This window comes from Pan paniscus, chromosome 16 (assembly GCF_029289425.2).
Source record: "Pan paniscus chromosome 16, NHGRI_mPanPan1-v2.0_pri, whole genome shotgun sequence".
Lineage (NCBI taxonomy): Eukaryota > Metazoa > Chordata > Mammalia > Primates > Hominidae > Pan > Pan paniscus.
The window spans coordinates 20,925,937-20,946,032 of record NC_073265.2 but is presented as its reverse complement, the minus strand read 5'-3'; the positions used below and the strand labels follow the sequence as shown (position 1 = coordinate 20,946,032).

The 20,096-nt window shown below is 42.4% G+C and overlaps 1 protein-coding gene across 4 annotated transcripts in view; it reads right to left on the bottom strand.

Annotated features, from left to right (window-relative positions):
* LOC100977072 (neuronal acetylcholine receptor subunit alpha-7) overlaps nt 1-20,096 on the bottom strand; it is a 139,390-nt gene that overhangs the window by 35,036 nt on the left and 84,258 nt on the right. The window contains exon 1 of one of the 4 annotated variants that reach the window (XM_034938459.3): nt 16,659-16,806. The exons of the other annotated variants lie outside the window; for them this stretch is intronic. Coding sequence (XP_034794350.3) covers nt 16,659-16,759 — 101 coding nt within the window. The 5' untranslated portion in view covers nt 16,760-16,806. Of the gene's footprint in view, nt 1-16,658; nt 16,807-20,096 lie in introns of those variants that run through there. 4 annotated transcript variants of the gene reach the window in all.

Genomic DNA, 20,096 nt, shown 5'->3' with positions numbered 1-20,096 from the left:
AATTGCCTCTGCTCCTTCAACTGTGTCTCATCTGACATTCTATGCCTCCAGTCTTTAATTTTGATGGCTATATTATTTCTCATCTCTCTTAATTTTACTTGATTCTTTTCAAAGTTGCTTTTTAAAGGGTTTCTCTCATTTGTGTTTTTAATTCTTACTTGAGCGTAATTATTTTCAAATCATTTGTCAGTTTCTATTGTCTTAACTGTTTAAGAGTCCAAACCTGCCGTTTGCTATGTTTGTGAATGCTTGCTCAAAGTGAGATGTTTCTGTATGTGTTTTAATTTGAAGTTCATTTTTAGCTGATTTTTAAAAATCGAGTTTCCATATTATTTCTTATAGTGTTTCATTCCTCATAGAGTTTTCATCTGTAATGTTTTCTTAAAAAAAATTAATGGAGGCTAAATGGCACAAGAGCTTAAAAATACAGATGCAGGCCAGGTGTGGTGGCTCACGCTTGAATCCCAGGAGTTTGGGAGGCCGAGGCAGGCGGATCACCTGAGGTCAGGAGTTCGAGACCAGCCTGGCTAACATGGTGAAACCCCATCTCTACTAAAAACACAAAAATTAGCCGGGAATGGTGGTGGGCACCTGTAATCCCAACTACTCAGGAGGTTAAGGCACAAGAATTGTTTGAACTTGGGAAGTGAAGGTTGCAGTGAGCCGAGATCCCGCCACTGTACTCTAGCCTGGGAGACAGAGCCAGACTCAGTCTCAGGAAAAAAAAAAAAAAAAACAAAAAAAACCACATGTAGTCACAGGGGTGGGACAGGATGGATGTGGAGGGAGGAGGACGCAGGAGAGAAAGGGGCAGAGCCCTTGGCTGCCCTCTCACAGCATTGCCTGCACACCTGGCCTCACACCTGGACACTTATCAGAGCATGGAATATTTGTCAGGCTGCAGAAAACCCATGTCTCAAACCCCAATCACCATCCGCAGAGCATGTTCATGGCACATGAAGCTTGCTGACTGGACAGACTGGAATGAATCCCCAACCTGTGTTGCTACCGTGTCTATGGAGATCCTGTGGACCTGGCCAGAGGGGGACTTCTCTCCAGGTGCCCTGCACTCCATTCTGCCAGGTGCCCAGAGCCTCACAGATCAGACCACTTTGCATGCCACTACAATTGGTGCTGGAATTTCCTGGGTTCTGCTGGCCATATCAAACCAGCATCAGGAGGCACCCCTTCCCTCATCTGTTGTGAATTCCCATGGAAGACTCTGAGCCCTGACTGAGCACAGCCTAAAACAGTCATGCTTCTTTTTCATCGTCTTGCGCTGGATGGTAGATTTTATTTTTTTCAATTCCAACTTCTCAGGGAGAATGCAGCATTTTGAAGGTCCTGGCCTTCTCAGTTCCAACCCACCTCGTACAGGGCAAGAGGGCAGAAGCACGAGTTTTACTCCCGCCTTCTTGGGTAATGACTTTTGCGACCCAGGATGGTTGACTGAACTCCCAGGGCCTCGTGTGGGAGAGAGCTGGTCCCCACGGGCCCCACCCTCCTGCCTGCTTATAGCTTGTAGCCTGGGCATTCCTTCTAACAGTTTTACGTAGCCTAGATAAATGGACGTGAAGGAGCTCATGAAATTTTTTAAAAAGTATGTCCATTTCTAAACTATGTGACCTGTTATGCCTTTTCTGGCTCCAGATGTATGAAACAAAAGAAAAAGGAAGCTAATTATCCCCAGCAGTGGAAGGAGAAGATGTTCTGACACTGGGATTACTATGCACACAAGGACTATTCATCATGGGTGGAAATTCATCCCTATGAGGAAAGGGTCACTTGGAGACACAAAGGTGAAGGGAACAACATTGCGCCCTGCCAGCTCGTCCCCCAGTGACAATGCTGACCGGGCAAACAGCCAGCCTTGAGAGCCTCCTACACAATCGGAGGCCCAAAGTCCACACCAGAGGTTCATTGAAAAATGACCAGGCTGATTTTTTAAAGAGCTTTTCCTTTAGATTGAGTGAAGAAATTGACCAACCTTAATCTGAATAAATATAAAGTCTAAATAAACTAAGCATATGCTTTCAGAAAAATGCCACTTGCTATGACAGCATAAATACAAGAAAAACGATAAGGATGTAATACGGCTAAAAAGGATAAGCAAGAGATGACCAGGGTTAAATCAGGTCACAGGGGTAGGGCCCTATTCTGATAGGATTGGTGGCCTTATAGGAAGAGGGAAGCCAGCACGTGCCCCTCTCTCTCCCTCTCCCACTCCCTCTCTCTTTCTCTCTGCCATGTAAGGACACAATGAGAACGAAGCCATAAACCAGAGAGAGTTCTCATCAGGGAACCAAATCCAGACCCTTGATCTTGAACTTCTCAGCTCCCGGAATTGTGTGAAAATAAATTTCTATTATTTAAAGCCTCCCAGTCTATGGTATTTTGTTATGACAGCCTGACCTGAGTAATCATTATTACTCTTGCTAAATATGACTAAGAAGTCTTCACATAATCCATAAATAAACATAAGAAGGCTGTCAACAGTTCAGAGAAGAAGGCAGAAGGGATCACACCTTTGTGACAGGCAGAACGGCATGGTGCTGAGATCCCTAGGTTTACTATTTATCTTACCTATTCCAAACTGGGTTCTGGAGAAGAATGCACCAAAAAAAACCCCAACAGGTGCAGACCAAAGAAGTCCTGAGGAAAGCTTGCCCTCTCTCGCCAAATGGTCAGGAGAGAAGCAGCCTGACAGCTGGACCGTGTCTAGCCAAGAGCCCTGCCCCAGGGAAACACCAAAGGAAAAAGCTGGACTCCACCAGCAGCCTCATCAGCAAAGGCCCAGGGAGCATTCTAGATTCAAACATCCCCAGGCAAAAGGGAGACGCTCCTCCCCATACTTGCAAGAGGTGATGTCAGAGAAGGTCAAGCAGTGACCTCATCTTGACCCAGCCACCTCCTGCTGTTTCAGTGGAGAACACTTGGGGAGCCTGGACTTCCACTCCCACCTAGCAGTACCAAGGTCCCCATCCCTCCCAGGTGTCAACAGAGGCTGAGTGGGGGGCCTGAACCACACGACAGCAGGGGTGGTGTCCTCCCCCCTCTGCTAGCACAGTGTCAGAGGAGGCCTAGTGAAAAGGAACACTGAAATAAGACTTGGAGTCTCAAACAATAATACCCAAAATGTCCAGCATATAATTTTAAAAATCACCTGTAATACCAAAATCAAGAAAAAACCTCAACTTTAATGAGAAGAGAAAATTAGCAGATGCCAATACAAATAATTCAGAAAGTTGGAATTCTCTGGATTTTAAAACCTCAATCATAATAATGCTTTGGTAGGCAATTAAGAACATGTTTGAAACCAGTGAAAAAATAGAAAGTCTCAACAAATAAATAGAAGATATAAAGAAAAACTAAATGAAAATTTAGAACTGAAAAATACAGTAACTGGGATTACCAACATGTAGGCTGGGCTCAATAGTAGAGTGGAGATAGCAAAGGAAAGAATCTGACTTGAAGACAGAATAGAAATTATGCAATCGGAGCAACAAAGGTAAAATAGACCAAAAAAAAGAAAAAAAATCGACACAGCCTGCAGGGGTGTGAAGCCATAACAAAATCTGATATTTGTGTTATGAGAGTCTCAGAAAAAGAAGAGAAAGAAAATGAGAATGAAAAATGTTTGAAGAAATTATTAAAAATTTTCCAAATTTAGCAAAAGATATACATCTACAGATTCAAGAAGCTGAGTAAAACCCAAACCAGATAAATACAAAAAAATTAATGCCAAGAATCATCATAATCAAACATCTAAAAATTAAACACAAAGAGAAAATCTTGAAAGCAGCCAGAGAAAAATGATCCGTAAGGGGGAAAAACAAAACTAAACAACAACAACAAATTTAAATGACAGCAGAATTTTCAACACTAACCACGGAGACCAGCAGGAGGTGGTATGACAGTGTCCGAATGCTGAAATAACTTACTGTACATTCAAAATTCTAAATCCAGTTAAAATATCTTTCAGGAATAATGAAGAAATGTCAAGACATTTTCAGATGAAGAAAAAACTAAGAGAAATAGTGACCAGCAGAATCACCCAAGAAGTATGGCTCAAGGAAGTTCTTGAAAGAGAGAAAAAAACAATAAAAGAAGGAAGAGAAAATTTATCTACTTTACTTGAACCAGTAAGATGTTTATATCAGTAGTCAGTAACGTAATAAGTTACATACATAAAATGTAATATCAAGAGCAACCATGAAATAGGTGTACAAAGAGACATACTCAAAAACACTATAAATAAAAAAGATTCTAAAAATTCTAAAAAAGAAATTCTAAAAAAAGTTAAGTACATCATAGAAAGGCAGGAAAGAAAAAACGAAGAATATATATATATATATATAATATATATATCACAGACACACATACCCTGCAAACATTACTCAAAAAACACAAGAGTAACTATATTATTATCAGATAAAGCAGATCTTAGAGAAAAGAAAATTATGAAAGATAGATATAAATTTACATAATGATAAAAGCTCAATCTACCAAGAAGATGCAGCAATCATAAATCCTTTCTCAAACAAGAAAGCTTCAAAATACATGACCCCAGAACTGATGGAAATTTTCAAAAGATATAGACAAGTTCACAACTATATTTGGAGGTTTCAACACTCCTCTCTCAATAATTCATGACAGGGCAACTAGACAGAAAATCAGCAAGGATATAAAAGAACTTACACCATCAAACAACAGGACTTAATTGGCATTTAGGAAACTGTCTACCAACAAGTACTCATGGAGCATATACCAAGATAGACCATATCCTGAGCCTAAGAAAAACCTCAATACATTTAAAAGAAGTGAAACCACACAAAGTGTGATATTTGCCCACAATGGAATCAAACTAGACATGAATAGCATTAAGATGACAAGAAAATCTCCAAACACTTGGAAACTGAATGCCAAATTGCTAAATAATCCATGAGTCAAAGAGAAAGTCTCAAGGAAATGGAAAAAAATACACTGAACTGAATAAAAATGCAATGTATCAATATGTATGACATGCTGGTAGTGCTAAGAATAAATTTATAGTACTGCTTATTTTAAGAAAGAGAAAAAGATTCCAGTCTATATCTATGCTCACTCGGTAAGAAACTAGAAAAGAGGAGACAAGCCCCACAAGTAGAAGGAAGTAAATAATAAATATAAAAGTATAAAATCACTGACACGGAGAAGAGAAAAAAAAGAAAAAAAAATCAATGAAATGAAAATCTTCTTTGAAAATATCAAGAAAATTGACAAACTAATACCACGTATGTATTCTATGTGTCACTACACAGACATTGTAGACATCAAAAGAATGATGAGGAAAGCTATGAACAACTCTTTACATAGAAATTAACACATACATTTAGCAACTTAAATGAAATGCACCAATTCCTTGAAAAGTACAAACTACCAAAACTCAACCAATAGGCTCTAAATAAGCTGAAGATCCCTAAAACAATTAAACACTTTGAGTTCATAATTTTAAATGTTTTTTAAAAAGATATCTCCACATCCTGAATGGCTTCGCTGGGGAATTTTAACAAACATTTAAGGAAGAATTAATATCAATTCTATAACTGTCTCCCAGTAAATAAAAAAGGATAAAACACAGAGGCTTTTATTAACCTCATAACCAAAACTAGACAAAGACAGTAGAAAAAATTTATAAAATGCAAAACAAAAACTACAGACCACATTCTCTCATAAATATACATAAACCACCCTTAATAAAATATTGCCAATACAACTTAGCAGTATATATAAGGAATTACACACATGACCAAGTAGAGTTTGTTCCATGAGTGTAAAGCTAGTTCAATAATTGAAAACTGATCAATGTAATCTACCATATTAAGACGCCAAGGAAGAAAAATCACCTGATTATATCAATTGATGCAGAAAAAGCAAGTAATAACACTCAACACATCCATATTAAAAAGTCTCAGAAAACTGGAATAGAGGGAAACTTCCTCATCCTGATAAAAGCAATTCCACAAAAAACCTACAGCTAGCGTCATACTTAATAGTGAAAGACTGGATGCTTTCCCCACAAGATCAGAAACAAGATAAAGTTGTTCACTTTTAACATTCTAATTCAGCATAATACTAGAAATCCTAGCCAGGAAAGTAAAGGAAGTAAGAGGCCTAGAAATCAGAAAGAAATTTAAAAAGTTCCTATTTTCAGGTGACATGATGGTCTATGTGGAAAATCCAAAGGAATCTCAAAACAAAAACAATTTAAAAAAAACTGCTAAACCTAATGAGTAAGTTCAGCAAGGTCAGAAATACAAGATCAACATAAAATAATTAATTGCTATACTAACAGTAAACATGTGGTTACTGAAAATGCAGTATCATTTATAACTGGTCAAAAATGAAACAAATATAAATTTAACAAAACAAGCATAAATCTCACATGTTGAAAACTACAAAATACTGATGGAAAAATCATAGAAGATTGAAATAAGAGGGACATACCATGATCATGGATTGGAAGATTCAACATAATTGTCCCTACGAGAACCTGTAGGCTTAACAAAATTCCCATTAAAAACCCAGCAAGAGTTTTGTACATATGGATACACAAAGTCAGTCTGAAATTTATATAAACAAAGAAACTAAAATAGCTAAAACAATTTTGAAAAAGAACAATAAAATGGGAAGAAACACTCTACTCAATGTTAAGCGTTAGTATACAATGAAAGCAAAAGACTATAATAGAGGAAGAGCTATCTAGATTAATAAAACAGAATTGAGAACCCAATAGTAGACCCACAGAAATATACCCAACTGATTTTTTCAAAGCAATTCAGAAGAGGAATATAGTCTTCTCAATGAGTGGACCTGGAATAACTGAAAATCCACAGGCAAAAGGATAAACTTTGATGTAAATCTCAGATATCATACCAAAAATTGACATCAACTTAAAGAACAGACTTAAATGTAAGACTTAAAAATGTGAAACTTTTAGGACAAAACATAGGAGGAAATCTTCAGGACTCTAGGCTATGAGTTCCAAGACTTGACATCAAAAACACAATCCATCAAAGTAAAATTTGATAAACAACTTCACTGTAATTTTTAAAAAGAACATGTTTACTCTGTGAAAGACCCTGTAAAGACGATGAAGAGATAAACTACAGAAAGACAAACTATATTTTCAAAACACATATCTGACAAAAGGCATATCTAGAATAAAGAACTCTTAAATCTCAAGAGTAAAAATAAAACAAACAAAACCCCACACAATCTAACTAGAAAATGGGCAAACAGACATGAACATATATTTCAATGAAGAGGATATACAGGTGACGAACCACCACATAGTAAGATGTTCAACAGCATTAGCCGCTAGGAGAATGTAAATTAAAAACACAATGGGTTATCACTACACACCTACTAGCGTGGCTAAAATAAAAAAAATAGTGATAACACCAAATTCTGGGGAGGATGCGGAATTACTTGATCACTTCTGGTGGGAACAGCCACTCTGGAAAAGAGTATGGCAGTCTCTTATAAAATGAAGCATCTGCTTATTATACAACCTAACAATTGCGTGCTTATGTAATTTATACCAGACGAATGGAAACATCTTCAAAAACAAACAAACATGGACATGGATGTTATAGAAGCTATGATTGCAATAGCTAAAAACTGAAAACATCTCAAATATCTGTTAATGGATTAATAGTTACACAAATTGTGGCACATCCATACCACAGACCACTATTCAGCCAATCTCAAAAGGTTACAAACTATATTAGTCTACATGTATGATATTCTTGAAATGCCACAATGACAGAGATGGATTAGTGTTTGCCAGTAGTTAGGGACAAGGGGGATGTGGCTATAAGGGTATAGTGCAAGAGATCTTTACAGTCGTGGAACAGTTCTTTATCTTAATTTGTTGGTGGCTACATGAATCAATACATGTGATGAAATTGCTTAGAATTATATATACTACACAAAAATGCATGAATGTAAAACTGGTGAAATCTGAATAAACTTTGTGGAATATACCAATGTTAATTTCTTGGCTTTGATATTACACTAGAGTTATTTAAGGTGTTACTGCTGGGGAATATTAGGAGGAATATGAAAATGTACCTCCCTATAATTTTTTTTCCATTTCTTATGACCTATAATTATTAATCTGTTAGAAACGTACTAAATCCAACAATGGTGAACTAGAAAGTATCATCTCTATGAATTATGTCACTATTAAAATGATGATGAGAAAAACCCATGGAAAATAGGATGAGTGAAAAATGCAGTCCGTCTAACCACATAAAATATATTAAGTAGATGGACTGAAGGAAGATATATAAAATGAAATTTAGCAGTTTAGGGAACGAGGAACAGAAATTAACCAATTTGACTGTGTCGTGGCTATCCATCTTGTTCTTTTGAAATACGAAGGCTTCTTTCTTTGCCTTGCCCTCAACCTGAAGTCAGCTTTCATAATAAATGAGGCAGAGTTCAACAAAGCCAAGATAAAGAGATTGTGTCAATGTAGACTTAAAAGTCAGAAATAAATGCAAACTACAAACTCAGATGCTACCTACCACAGGTCTTTATGAAGCCATGAACCCACTGGTAGGGACAAAACATTTAACTAGCTCATAGTCATAACCTTTAGAGGCACCATCTGGAAGTCAATAAAGTAGAATCCATACTACGTTCTGCTTACTAAGAACATCAAAGGAGCTATGTAACAGACACAACATATTTTGCCTATTAACTACAAAATGCATAAATAATTCTGTAGTGATTCACTAAAGTTCTCTAGCATTAATGCATCCCTGGGAAAATGAGAAGCACATTTTCTAGGTATCAGGGAGAAGGTATCAGGGAGAAGCATTCATTTGTCAAAATCAAGTTCTGGATCATTTTTTTTTGCCATCAGCTACCAATGGTGAGAGCACCATTCATCATTCAGTTGGTTTTCTCTGGACAGCAGGAGGGAGACAAGCATGTAATTGAAGTAAGCGTATGGGCTGAAATTCATGACTTCCAGCCACCAAATACCTCCTAGTTTCCATCTAATTAAAGGAATGCAAGCTGACATTCATGCCCAGCAGGACAGAGTCTTTCACAAGTGATCCAGGGGGACCACGTATGACCGATTCCTGAGCTGTACTCCACACCTGCTGTATCAGACCCTGAGGAGGTAAAGAGGCAGTTTCCATTGTTAACAATCACTCGGCAGCTTCTTAGCCAGAGCAGATATTGGAACATCGAATCAGAAGAGCAAACCAGGCAAGCAGGATCTAGATCCCCCACATGGAGCCCAAAGCACTATCTAAGAACTCCCTGAGCAGCCCAAGAGTTTTTAAAGCTCTTTCCGATTGTCCCCTCTTGACCCCAGGAAGACTGCAGCGGAGCGTCTCTAGAGTCTCCTAGGCAGCCCGGGCACAGCAGTTCTAAGTCCTTGACTCTGGGACCCCAGGCAGCAACCCTGCTGCTACTCCAGGCTTCCAACACATGGCCCAGCTGCAGGGGAAGGAGAGCTGGCAGACCCCACGTGCTGCTTCCTGACTCTTCTACTCTTTCAGGTGCTTTGGTGAATTTTTATCGTTTTCCTCAGAAGGGTTTGGTGCATGGGCACCAGGTTGATTCTTTGGTATTTTATGGTTATCATCATGAGGGTAAATGAGGTCTGTTCTTTCCATTTCACTTCACTGTTCTTCACTCACACCTAGCTCAGCTATTGTCTTCTTTCTTAAATCTTTTATTAGTTCAAAGTTTGTCAGCTGTGTCTGCCTTTAGGTGACTAATCAACTGGAAGTAATGATAGTGTTTTTTCTTCCTCGTAATATTTAGATATCTTTTTTTAACTTGCTGTCATAGGGCTCCGGCTAGGGCATCCACCCGGCAGTTGAAAGCAGTGATAGCTGTTGTCTTAGTCAGTTCTGGCTGCTATAACAGACTGCCATAGATGGGGGGCTTAAACAACAAACATTTATCTTCCACAGTTTTGGAGCCTGTAAGTCCAAGATCAAAGCACCCACGGATCTGATGTCTGGGGAGGGCAACTGTCCTGGTTTGCAGATACACATCTTCTCCTTGTGTCCTCAGATGGCCAAATAAGCAGAGACAGGAAGAAAGCCCTTGTGTCTCTTCTTATAAAGACACTAATCCCATTCATGAAACTCCACCTTTATGACCCAATCCCCTCCTAGAGGCCCCACCTTCTAATTCCATCACCTTGGGGGTTAGGATTTCAACATACTAATTCTCGAGGGGACACAATCATTCAGTCCCTAACATTTCTCATCTTTGCCTTATCTCTGACTTTGAGGTGGATTCACCTGACTTTTCAACAGTCAGCTTTGTTTGCCAGTTTTCCTCTGAGTAACATTTATCTGCTTATGAATTTTCTTCCAGTCTTAGTTTATTTTTTGTGAATATTACTACTTTTGGGAAATATTTGTTAGATACAAATCTTTCTATATATCTTCTGGGTTAGTTTTATCCAGTTTTATTTCATTCCATGTAAGCATACTTACCTTTCTTGAGATCCTGGTTTTTGTTAATTTCTCCTTTGACTTTCATCAGCATTGATTGTATTTTTTGCAGTCACACTGCAACATAATTATTCATGAGCACTTTGTTTTCTCAATAAATTTTCCTTTAATCAATATATTCATTTTGTCCCTTTTTATGTATTTTGTCTTTCATCTATATTTGTGAAATAAGAACAATGCTAAGTCTGTTTCTTCTTATGGCATTTGGCAGACATGGTTTTTCGATCCTTTTCATTTCAACCTTTTGGATTGTTTGATTAAAATCTACCTTCTGTATATACAATATAGTTGGATTTTGGTTTTTTGAAACCCATCTAGGAGTCTGTTTTGGTTTGAGAACTGTTATGGGATTTAAACCTATTTGAATTTTTGTGATTAGTGATTGTTTTAACTCATTTCTGCTAGTAGGTTTGTTTTCTGTTTTTTTGTAGGCTGTTTTTTTTTTTTTTTTTTGGCCAGATTTTCTCATGTTAGAGAAGAAATGCTCTTCCTCTACCCTTATAGATTCTTTTGAGGGGTGCGGAGCTTAGGAATTAAACTGACAAAAGACAGATGAGCAAGAGAAAACTGACTTTTATGCCTACGTGGGCACAGGGGCACAAAGAAAAATGCAACTCTTCAAACAGCTAAAGATGAGATTATATACTTCACAGGGGAGAGAGAGGGGAGAAGAAGGGCTTCTATGAAAGAACAAATCGGTTTCTAGGGGAGCAAATGGGAGATAAGAAGGTCTGTGGGAAAGTTTTGTTCATGCAGGTGCAACTGGTCTTTTCCATCTTCTTTCCAGCCAGTAAAAACTCTCCTAGAAAGGAGATTTATGCCAGGCTCGCTCCCAGAAGTTTTTGCTGTAGTCTGATAAGTAAGCTCTGAAAAAGCTTCTTTCCCTATCTGTTTAATCTCAAATGTCTTCAGTTTAAAATAATGTTCATACCCATGCCGGGGATCCATGAGAGACCTCATACTTACACTGTTTCTCAGTTTTCTGTTCTTGCATTAGAGGTATCGACTTCAGGTTTTGGTCCCTTATTTTATGTCTAGTGGTCTGGAAGTTATGACACTATTTCTGTTACTCTGATAGCTATTCAAATATTTAACATACATATTTACTTGTACTTTTTTTCATTTTGTGCATTTAACGAGGTTTATCTTTATCATGCATGAACCAAAGAAGGCCGACACCAAACGTCTGCTGTTACTTCTTCTACTTCTTAGTCCCCTGCCAACAAAAACCATTTAACAACATCATCAAATAATTAGACTGAACTATGCCTTTTAGTGATTCCATCACTCACGAGTGCTGATTATATTCCAGGTTTGCCTCTTTCTTGGTTTCTTCTCATTTTGCTGGAATACAATTCTGAGTAATTCTTTCAGACTTGAGTCTTTACATACTTAAAACTGCTTTCATTTTTGCCCAGAAAGTTCAGTTCAACAAAATATTTTATTTTAAAAATAATTGCCCTTCAATATTTGAAAGTAGTCCTCTACTAGGCTACTGTTTCTTGCTACTGTGATTTTTTTTTTTTTTTTTTGCTTTGAGAGCTTATAAGGGTTTTGCCTTTATCATGAGTGTTTTAAAATCGCAGCAAGATATTCAAGACATATGTCTCTTTTTATTCACCCTGCTCAGCTCTCAGTATGGTATTGGCACATGCATAAATGAATATAACCATCCCACTTCAATTCCATGGCGACAAAGATGTATTGCTCAATAAGTGCTGTTAGAATTATTTTCTATCCCTTAAAGAAAAGTAAAGTTAGACCGTTACCTCATAGCATACACAAACATTTTAGGGAAAAAAACCATACACAATAAAAAACAAACTATTTAGTAGAATAATTGGATAGTCTCCTGGTCTGGGACCCCAAAGCCATAAAGGATCCATAAAGGAAACACACAAAAATGTGATTAGCTAAGGATGTAAAATTTATATTAAAAAAAGACCACAAATAATGTGAAAAGATCACCAGAGTAATTTCAAATGCATAATCCTTCAAGATAGATTGGTATGGGTAGTGGAGGAGAAAGGAGAATCATTTCTAGACTAATCTGCTTCTCGGGATAGGACCCATACCCTACATCCCTGCCCCACACAATCAGAACTTACTTATTTTTAATCTAAGGGTGCTAGAAGATGGCTCTCTTGATCCAGACAGCCTGAGTTCCAAGGTTCTGCCCAGGTTCTGGCCTCCAGCAACTCCCTCCTGGAACAGGGTAGTGGCCCCACTAGTCCCTCACCCACTGCGATGTGCTGCTTGCCATGTGCTACTTGTCACACTAACTTGGGGGGATTACAAAATGTGAATAGAACATGGTTGCTCCCAAGGAGCTCACTGGACAGTGGGGAAAAACAAGAGTATCAAACTCACACCCGCAGCATCGTGTGATGTTTACAAAGAGTCCTCCAAGGTACAAAGCAGCCCAGAGTAGGCGACTGTGGCCAGGCGTCAGGGACAGATTTCCAGAGAAGTCCAGTTGGACTGGTGGCGATTCCTTAGATTATAGCTAGTCCCTGACCTGATTATCCTGTTCTTTTCCCTCTCCCTTTCATTCCAAGCATATGCATTGAGGGTCCTGCCACATTTAGGCCCTTCCAAGGTGATCTCTCCCTCTCCCCGCTAAGGGCCCTGTGCCATATGACCTAACTTACATATCTTTCCATGAAATGCCCCATCTTAAAAGTGAAAAAAGGCACCATTAACAGCAGTGCCAGGACCTCAGGCACAAACCAGGGCTGTCCCAGACAGACCAAGACGTATGGCCACCCTGCCGTGAACAGTTGCCCACACCCTCCCACTGGATGAGGCTCTCTCTCTTCCAGATCTTTCTAAGATGTTATGTCCCTGACATACGTCATCTTCTGCTCTGCAATATGCACTTTGTGCCCTTGTCTTACAGCCACAAAGAGCCTGTCAAGGACTGGGAAAGGCACGAGGATTTGGAGTCAAGGCCTCAGAACTGCGTCAACAAGCCATTTAATTTCAGGAACCATTTCCTCAATTGTGAAGCAGAGTAATTTTAGATGACTTCACTGAAGGACACAAAAATACATCAGATGAGACCACCCACGGTAAACTGATTTGCTACTGATTACACATGCCTCGAGGGCAGTGAATGTGCGTCTTCCTAGAAGCACAGTGTCTTACACAGAGTAGGTCCCCAGAAAATACCACCCGGCCGACTGACAGCATCAGCTCCACCGACCATGTGGCCCTGGCCCACAAGGAAAGCTCTGTTTCTCCAGGTTTTGATACAAGCAATGGGGCACATCCAGCTCGGGCCCCACACCCTGCACTGCTGAGGTCTTAGCATGCTGGGGAGGCCCAGCTGCCTTCTGATGCCTCACACACAACTTCCTAAGTCTCCTCCTGTGCAGACAGCTGAAGAGCGCATCTCTAGTGGGCAGTGGACACGCGCAGGGACCCCACAGCAGGCTCGGGAAGGGGCGGGGTGGCGGCGGACCCTGGCCCTCACCTGGCTGCCCGCACTGCTCCCTCAGGCAGCTCATGATGAAGACTGAACCGCCCATTGAGTTCCTGTCTCATGTATTTATCACACAGCCCTTACAACCGTGCTGGCTCTGTGTTCCACATCACAAAGATCAATAAGCTCATCTCCGAAAGCTGTGCTCTTGGGCACGATTAGCTTCAGAGCCCTTGGGGGTGCAGAGGGTTGGGGAGCTGCTCCGTGGACTGGCCCGTTGCCACATGCCAGAAGACAGCCTCACCCAGGCCACCTCAATGCAACACCATCCCCACACAGTTCTATTCACCGCAGCACCTGTCCTCTGCTTGAAATTCTGCTCAAACTCTTGCACAGACAGCAGTTGGGTTCTGTCATTCCACGCTCTGCTGTGGCACTGCCCTGTGGCCCACACTGGCTGGCAGGGGATTTGGTCAAAGAAAAGAAAATGTCAGATGCTGAGTGAAACCAGTCAAGAGGCGACAGTAAACCCCACAGCAGCTTCAGAAAAAAGAAAAGAAAAGAAAACCCCACAGCAGCTTCAGAGAAAACAAACTCACTCTTTTTAGGAAGTGGAAGGCTGAGCCTGGCAGAGCAGCCCAGAGCAGGTGTGAAAGTGGAGCCAGCTCAGAGGGAGGGAAAGGGGATCTCTCTGCTTTTTAACTTTAGAAAATAAAGCACAAGAGACCGAGCTCTTCCCTGATGTGTCGAGAGACTGGCCAGTAATGAGTCAGACTATGGAGTCAGGCAGACCCAGCTGAGTGACCTCGGGCAAGTGGCTGAACCTCTCTGAGCACCAGCTTCCCGCCCTGAGATTTGTGGACGCTCAAACAGACTTCATAAAGTCCAGAAAGAAGGCATAAAGCCACAATTTCCTGGCTATCATCTGCTGGCACTGGGCAAGTGCCCAGTAAAGGGGGCTTGGCTCCAGGGTGCTGAAGACCAGGAGCTGCGGGCAAGTAGGCTGAACGCAGTGCATGGGACCTTCAGTAAGCACCGGATGAGGCAGACAGCATTAACAGTCAGCCAGCAACAGTCCACTCACTCTGGTGCAGACAGGTGGGCTCCGAGTTAGCCCGAGGCAAACAGCTGGGCCATCAGAGGCTGATTAAGGACACACACGCACTTGCCCTTCCTCCCTTCCTCTTGCTGAGATGTCAGAAGAAACAACAAAAGCAAAACCTGCCCACTGCCACAGGCTGGGAGGAGTGTACAAGCAGAAAAGAACAGATAATAACTTCTGGACAAAATCACCTGATGGGAATCAATTGCTAACAAGTCAAGAGGAGAATATTAATAAATATTTTTTTTTAAATGTTCAAAGCAAAAAGGAACTGAAACAAAAATTCTATCAAAGGTATCAGGGCCTCTCCTGTCTCACAGTCAAAGCCAAGGCCTCCACGACTTGGTCCCCAGCTCCCCCCATCATGTCTCTGACCCTCTCTCTGAACCCTGGCTTCCCCATCCACCAATTCTCTCCAGCCACAGCAGCTGAATTTGCTCCTAGGACAGACCTGGACAGCATGTTCCTGCCTCAGGGCAATTGATGGATTTTTTAAAAGATAAAACCATGACACTTGCACAAATATAAAGTGATCGTGTGTCAAAGACTACTTAAGTCATTAATGAATGAAGGAACCAGGAAAATGTTAAAACCAATTCTGCAGAGCATCCTAAAAGCAGACACATACAAAGACAACCAGGCACACTAATCTGAATCTGTCAACAGGGGAATTGGTCCACCAGCAAAACCCATTTGCTTCTCCGTGGACTAGAATCATTGGTTTTGCCATCAGTTTTCTAGAAGTTAGAGTTGAAAACTAGTTTGAAGACCATGACAGGCACAGTCCACTACAGACTCAGATGACCAGGAAGGTGCCTGTGACCATGCCTAGTATTCTGTAGGAACCGAGGTGTCTTTTTTTCTCTTCCCTCACTATTTTTTTTTTTTGCATTTCGAAGTCTTTCACAAGCCTTCTTGACAGGGCCCCTGCACTGGCTGTTCCTTCTGTCAGGAACACTCTCCACTTGATATCACAGGGCCTGTTCCTTCGCAGCCCTCTAGTCTGTCTCCTGGTCTCTCCCTGACCTCTGGCTCAGCCCTCACTATTCCCTTTCCTGCTTCATTTTTCTGGGAGCACCCACAATCTGGCCCATGCCTCCCTCCTCTCTTCCCCGTCTCTGTTTCTCTGGTGGGTTTGGGTCTGGCTGGATTACAGCTGAATCCTTAGTTCCCAGAACAGTGTGTGATTATGCTGAGGGAGCCTTCACTAAATATTGGTTGAGTGAATGAACAAATTAAAAACAAACAGCAAGAGCGACCATGATGAGACCTGGGAGAGTGAGATGGACAGTTCGGAGGATGACTTTGAAGATGCAAACATAGGTTGGCTGGCTCCACTCACTGCTTTAAAACAAGCTGCTGCTCCCCCTCTTCCCACAACACATGATTTAGAAACAGCCCCCCTCCAGCTCAGGTACGAATATCTGATTAATACAGAAGCTGTAACAGCACATCCTCAAAACTCCTTCTCTGAGATCTCCAGCAGCAAAATTACCTCTGCTCACCTGGAACTACTACTGTCTTAGTTTGTTTTCTGTTGCTTATAACAGGATGCCTGAAACTGGGTAATTTATAAAGAAAAGAACTCATTTCTTACCGTATGGATGCTGGGAGTCCAAGGTTAAGGAGCTGCATCTGGTGAGGGCTTCTTGCTGGCGGGGACTCTCTGTAGTGCCAAGGTGGTACCAGGCATCGCATGGGGAGGGGCCTGAAGGTGCTGGCTCAGGCCTCTCTTCCTCTTCTTATCAAGTTACCAGTCCCATTCCCATGATATCCTATTGATCCATTCATCCATGAATAGATTAAAGCATTCATGAGGGCAGAGCCCTCATGACCCAGTTGGCCTTCAAAGGTCCCACCTCTCAATATTGTCATATTAGGGGTTAAATTTTAACACAAATTCTGGAGAAGACAGATATTCAAATATTTGTAAAGGACAAATATTCAAACTATAGCAACCATATCACCTTCCAGTGATGCCCTTGGGCCCTCCAAGAGCCTGGCCATGACTGCATGATGAGCCTTTGAGCACCAGCAGGCCAACCTCGGTTAGGCTGAGGGATACCACAATTTCAGGAGCTATTAACCATGACAACACTACATCTCACAGATTCACTCCCTAAGATGCCATTCCATGTGTGCACTGCCATGACTCCATAGTAGATACATCGCAGCCCACGCAGAATAGGCACCCCTTGCTGGGATGCAGGCTTGGGCTCTTCTTTAGTCCAGTGAAATTTGCCACCTGCCTGCCTCCTCTGCTCTGGCTGAGAACACCCTCCCCCTAGGACCCTCAAGTCCTAGGACTCTCTCCCTTCCACCCATATTGTTGCTATGCTCCCCACCAGAAGCTGAGATTGGATCTACAATCACAGCAGTGTGAAAGCAACTAGAACTTGAGTGGATGGCTCATCTGCGCTGTAGCAGACCATGTCGACAATCATCCTCCCGTGCCCAAGGCCCTGCCAGCTGCCTACTGCAAGCATCTGCAGCTCTGCACTTGATCCACACATGGCGCAGGCAAGCCAGAGGTGCCAGGGAGCTGACACCCCTGGAAGCAGCTCTCAGCCTATGATGGAAGGCAGCTGGCAGATAAGCATCCCAGTTTCCTCAGAACAAGGCTGAGATGTGCTATACACAGTCTCCCAGAGCTCCCCAGTAGGAATGGGCTCTGTTTGCCCGCAGTACAATTTGCTTTTCAATGCTCACTCCAATGGCTTGCCTGCCCTCCCTATCTCACTCCCCCTCCCCTCATCCTGCTTCCCAGGATCCCTTCCCAAATAAGCTACATGCTCAGGAATCCTTGTCCTGGGTTGGCTCCCCCAGGTTCCCTAAGACGCCTGGCAATGATGATGAGCACAATTACGAGCGCTTACAGGCTTGGCCACACTGCTCTCAAGTGTGTCCTGCATAGAGGTCCCCTCCCCAGCCTCTGCTATAAGCCACAGGGTCAGGAAAATGAGTGAAAGAAAGACACAAGCCTGCAGATGACAAATGCAGCTTTGCACACTCAATGAAAATGGATGGCTGACACCCCATGCTGTTCTAAACTTTCAGAGCCAACAAAAACATCTTTAAATATCTTCATCAAAAAAGATTTCCATTATTGCAATAGAATTTTCTGACCGAGCAACTCAGAAACAGAGAAGCCCAGAGAGGGTGAGGCAGTTGCCTGTCTCTGCATGGTGTAGGGGCATCCGCAGAGTTGCGGGATTCAGACTGTCCTTCTGCAAGCGGACTGCTGATCCCAGCAAGGCCTTTAATTCCATCCAAAGGGGAAAATCACGGCAAGCCATCCATAATTGCTACCCACTTTAGGCAAGATGGTGTTCAGAAAACTCCTTGAGCCGCAGGCTTAAAGTAAAGCAAAATAAAGCAACAAAGAAATGACTGGGATCAGCACCAGACAGAGACGCTTTTATTCGTGCCCATCCTCTCCTCAGAGCGACCTGGCCAGCTGGCTAGCAGCAGCACGACTTGTTACCCATCCATCAAGGAAATACAGCAGCCCATTCCAGAAATGATGCAGAGATGGCTGTTTTGCAGTGACCCAGCCACTTTAAAGCATGGAAAATGCATTATATCTCAAAAAGCAATGGTGACTCACGTGGGGACTCCAATATCAAACCAGAATAGAGTGAGAAATAGGACAGACATGTTTGGGAGGCTTCAGCTGAGCTACATCAACACTGCTTTCAAAACTAGGGCTTACACAGGATGCATTTAACCCCCTCCTTTAGGAAAAGCCCCTCGACTCCATTCAGACAATAATGAACTAACAGATGAGTCTACTAAGCAGAACATATTATTTTCCACGCCTAGAAGCTGGCAGAAAGCATTAAACTCGGTATCTCTCAAAATCCCCAATAACAGAATATCAGAGGGTTAGGATATTACTAGTGAAGACTATTTTTGCTATTTCCTGTGTCAATTTTTGGACTCAGTCTCAGTTGAATGTTTTCTAGGTTGCCTACATGATTTCTTTCCTTTGCTTTCTTTCTTCTCCGGCTGTTCTTAGCCGCACTGTATTACACTGATCCATCTTCTTCGCTCCTCCTCCTAATAATTCCTGCACCCTCCCTTCCTCTCTCCATCTTGTCTTTGCAAAAATGTGTATCAAGTGCCCTGCTAGATGCCCCTAAGAGGTAGCAGACCCTAAGTGCCATCGTGGACAGGAATCCTTTTCTACATGACAGAGAAATGTGTTCTAGACTTGGCAGGGGTGAGGGTGTCAGGGAGGTTTCCCTGGCTGACTGGGAGTTAAGGCGTGGGCATTCCTCGCCCCACAAGAAGCTCATATAAACACTCTGCCTGGAAGCATTGGTGCATCAGTGAGCCAAAGGACAAGCAGTAGGGCTGGAGAGTGGACGAGGCTACAGGGTAGGGATAGGCTGGTCAGCACATACCTGGGGGCTGCACAGTGTGTCCAGGCAGGAAGGGGAAGCCAGCCAGCAAGGGGGGGCAGAGATGACAAGATCTGTCTTGTTTAGAAGCTCTCTCCTCCTGCCTGCTTCTCCTCTAACATTGCCAATTTCAGCGGGCACATGGCGGAGTGTGCCTTCCCCTTCACGATGCACGCCTCTTCTGGTCTTTCGGTTTCCTGGGGCTTTACTTTGACCCTTGCAGTTTCACCGCTTTCCTTCCTTAGCTGTGATCACTAGTGTCCCCAGAGCGCCCTGTGGCCTCCCTCTTGCCCTAGATATGGGGTGCTGATTTCCCTTTTCTTGACTCCAAGCTGGGCTCCTGCCTACTCTGACCAACAGAATGTGGAGAAGGGCTGTTGCGGGACCCTCACGCTCAGTCCTTAAGAGTCCCAGCAGCCTCTCCTTCCTTCCTGTCAGAGCACTGCTGGCCACCAAGCTGGGGGACACCGAGCCTTGTGGAAAAGGCCCAGAAGGGGTGGGTGCACAGCCCCCAGCTGAATAGCTGAGCTTCCGGCGTCCCCACCAGCTCAGCCCAGTCCTGCCCTGCTGTGGAAGGGTACCCCTCGGCACACCGGCCCAGTGGAGCCCCAGCCCATGGCTGTGCCCAATGC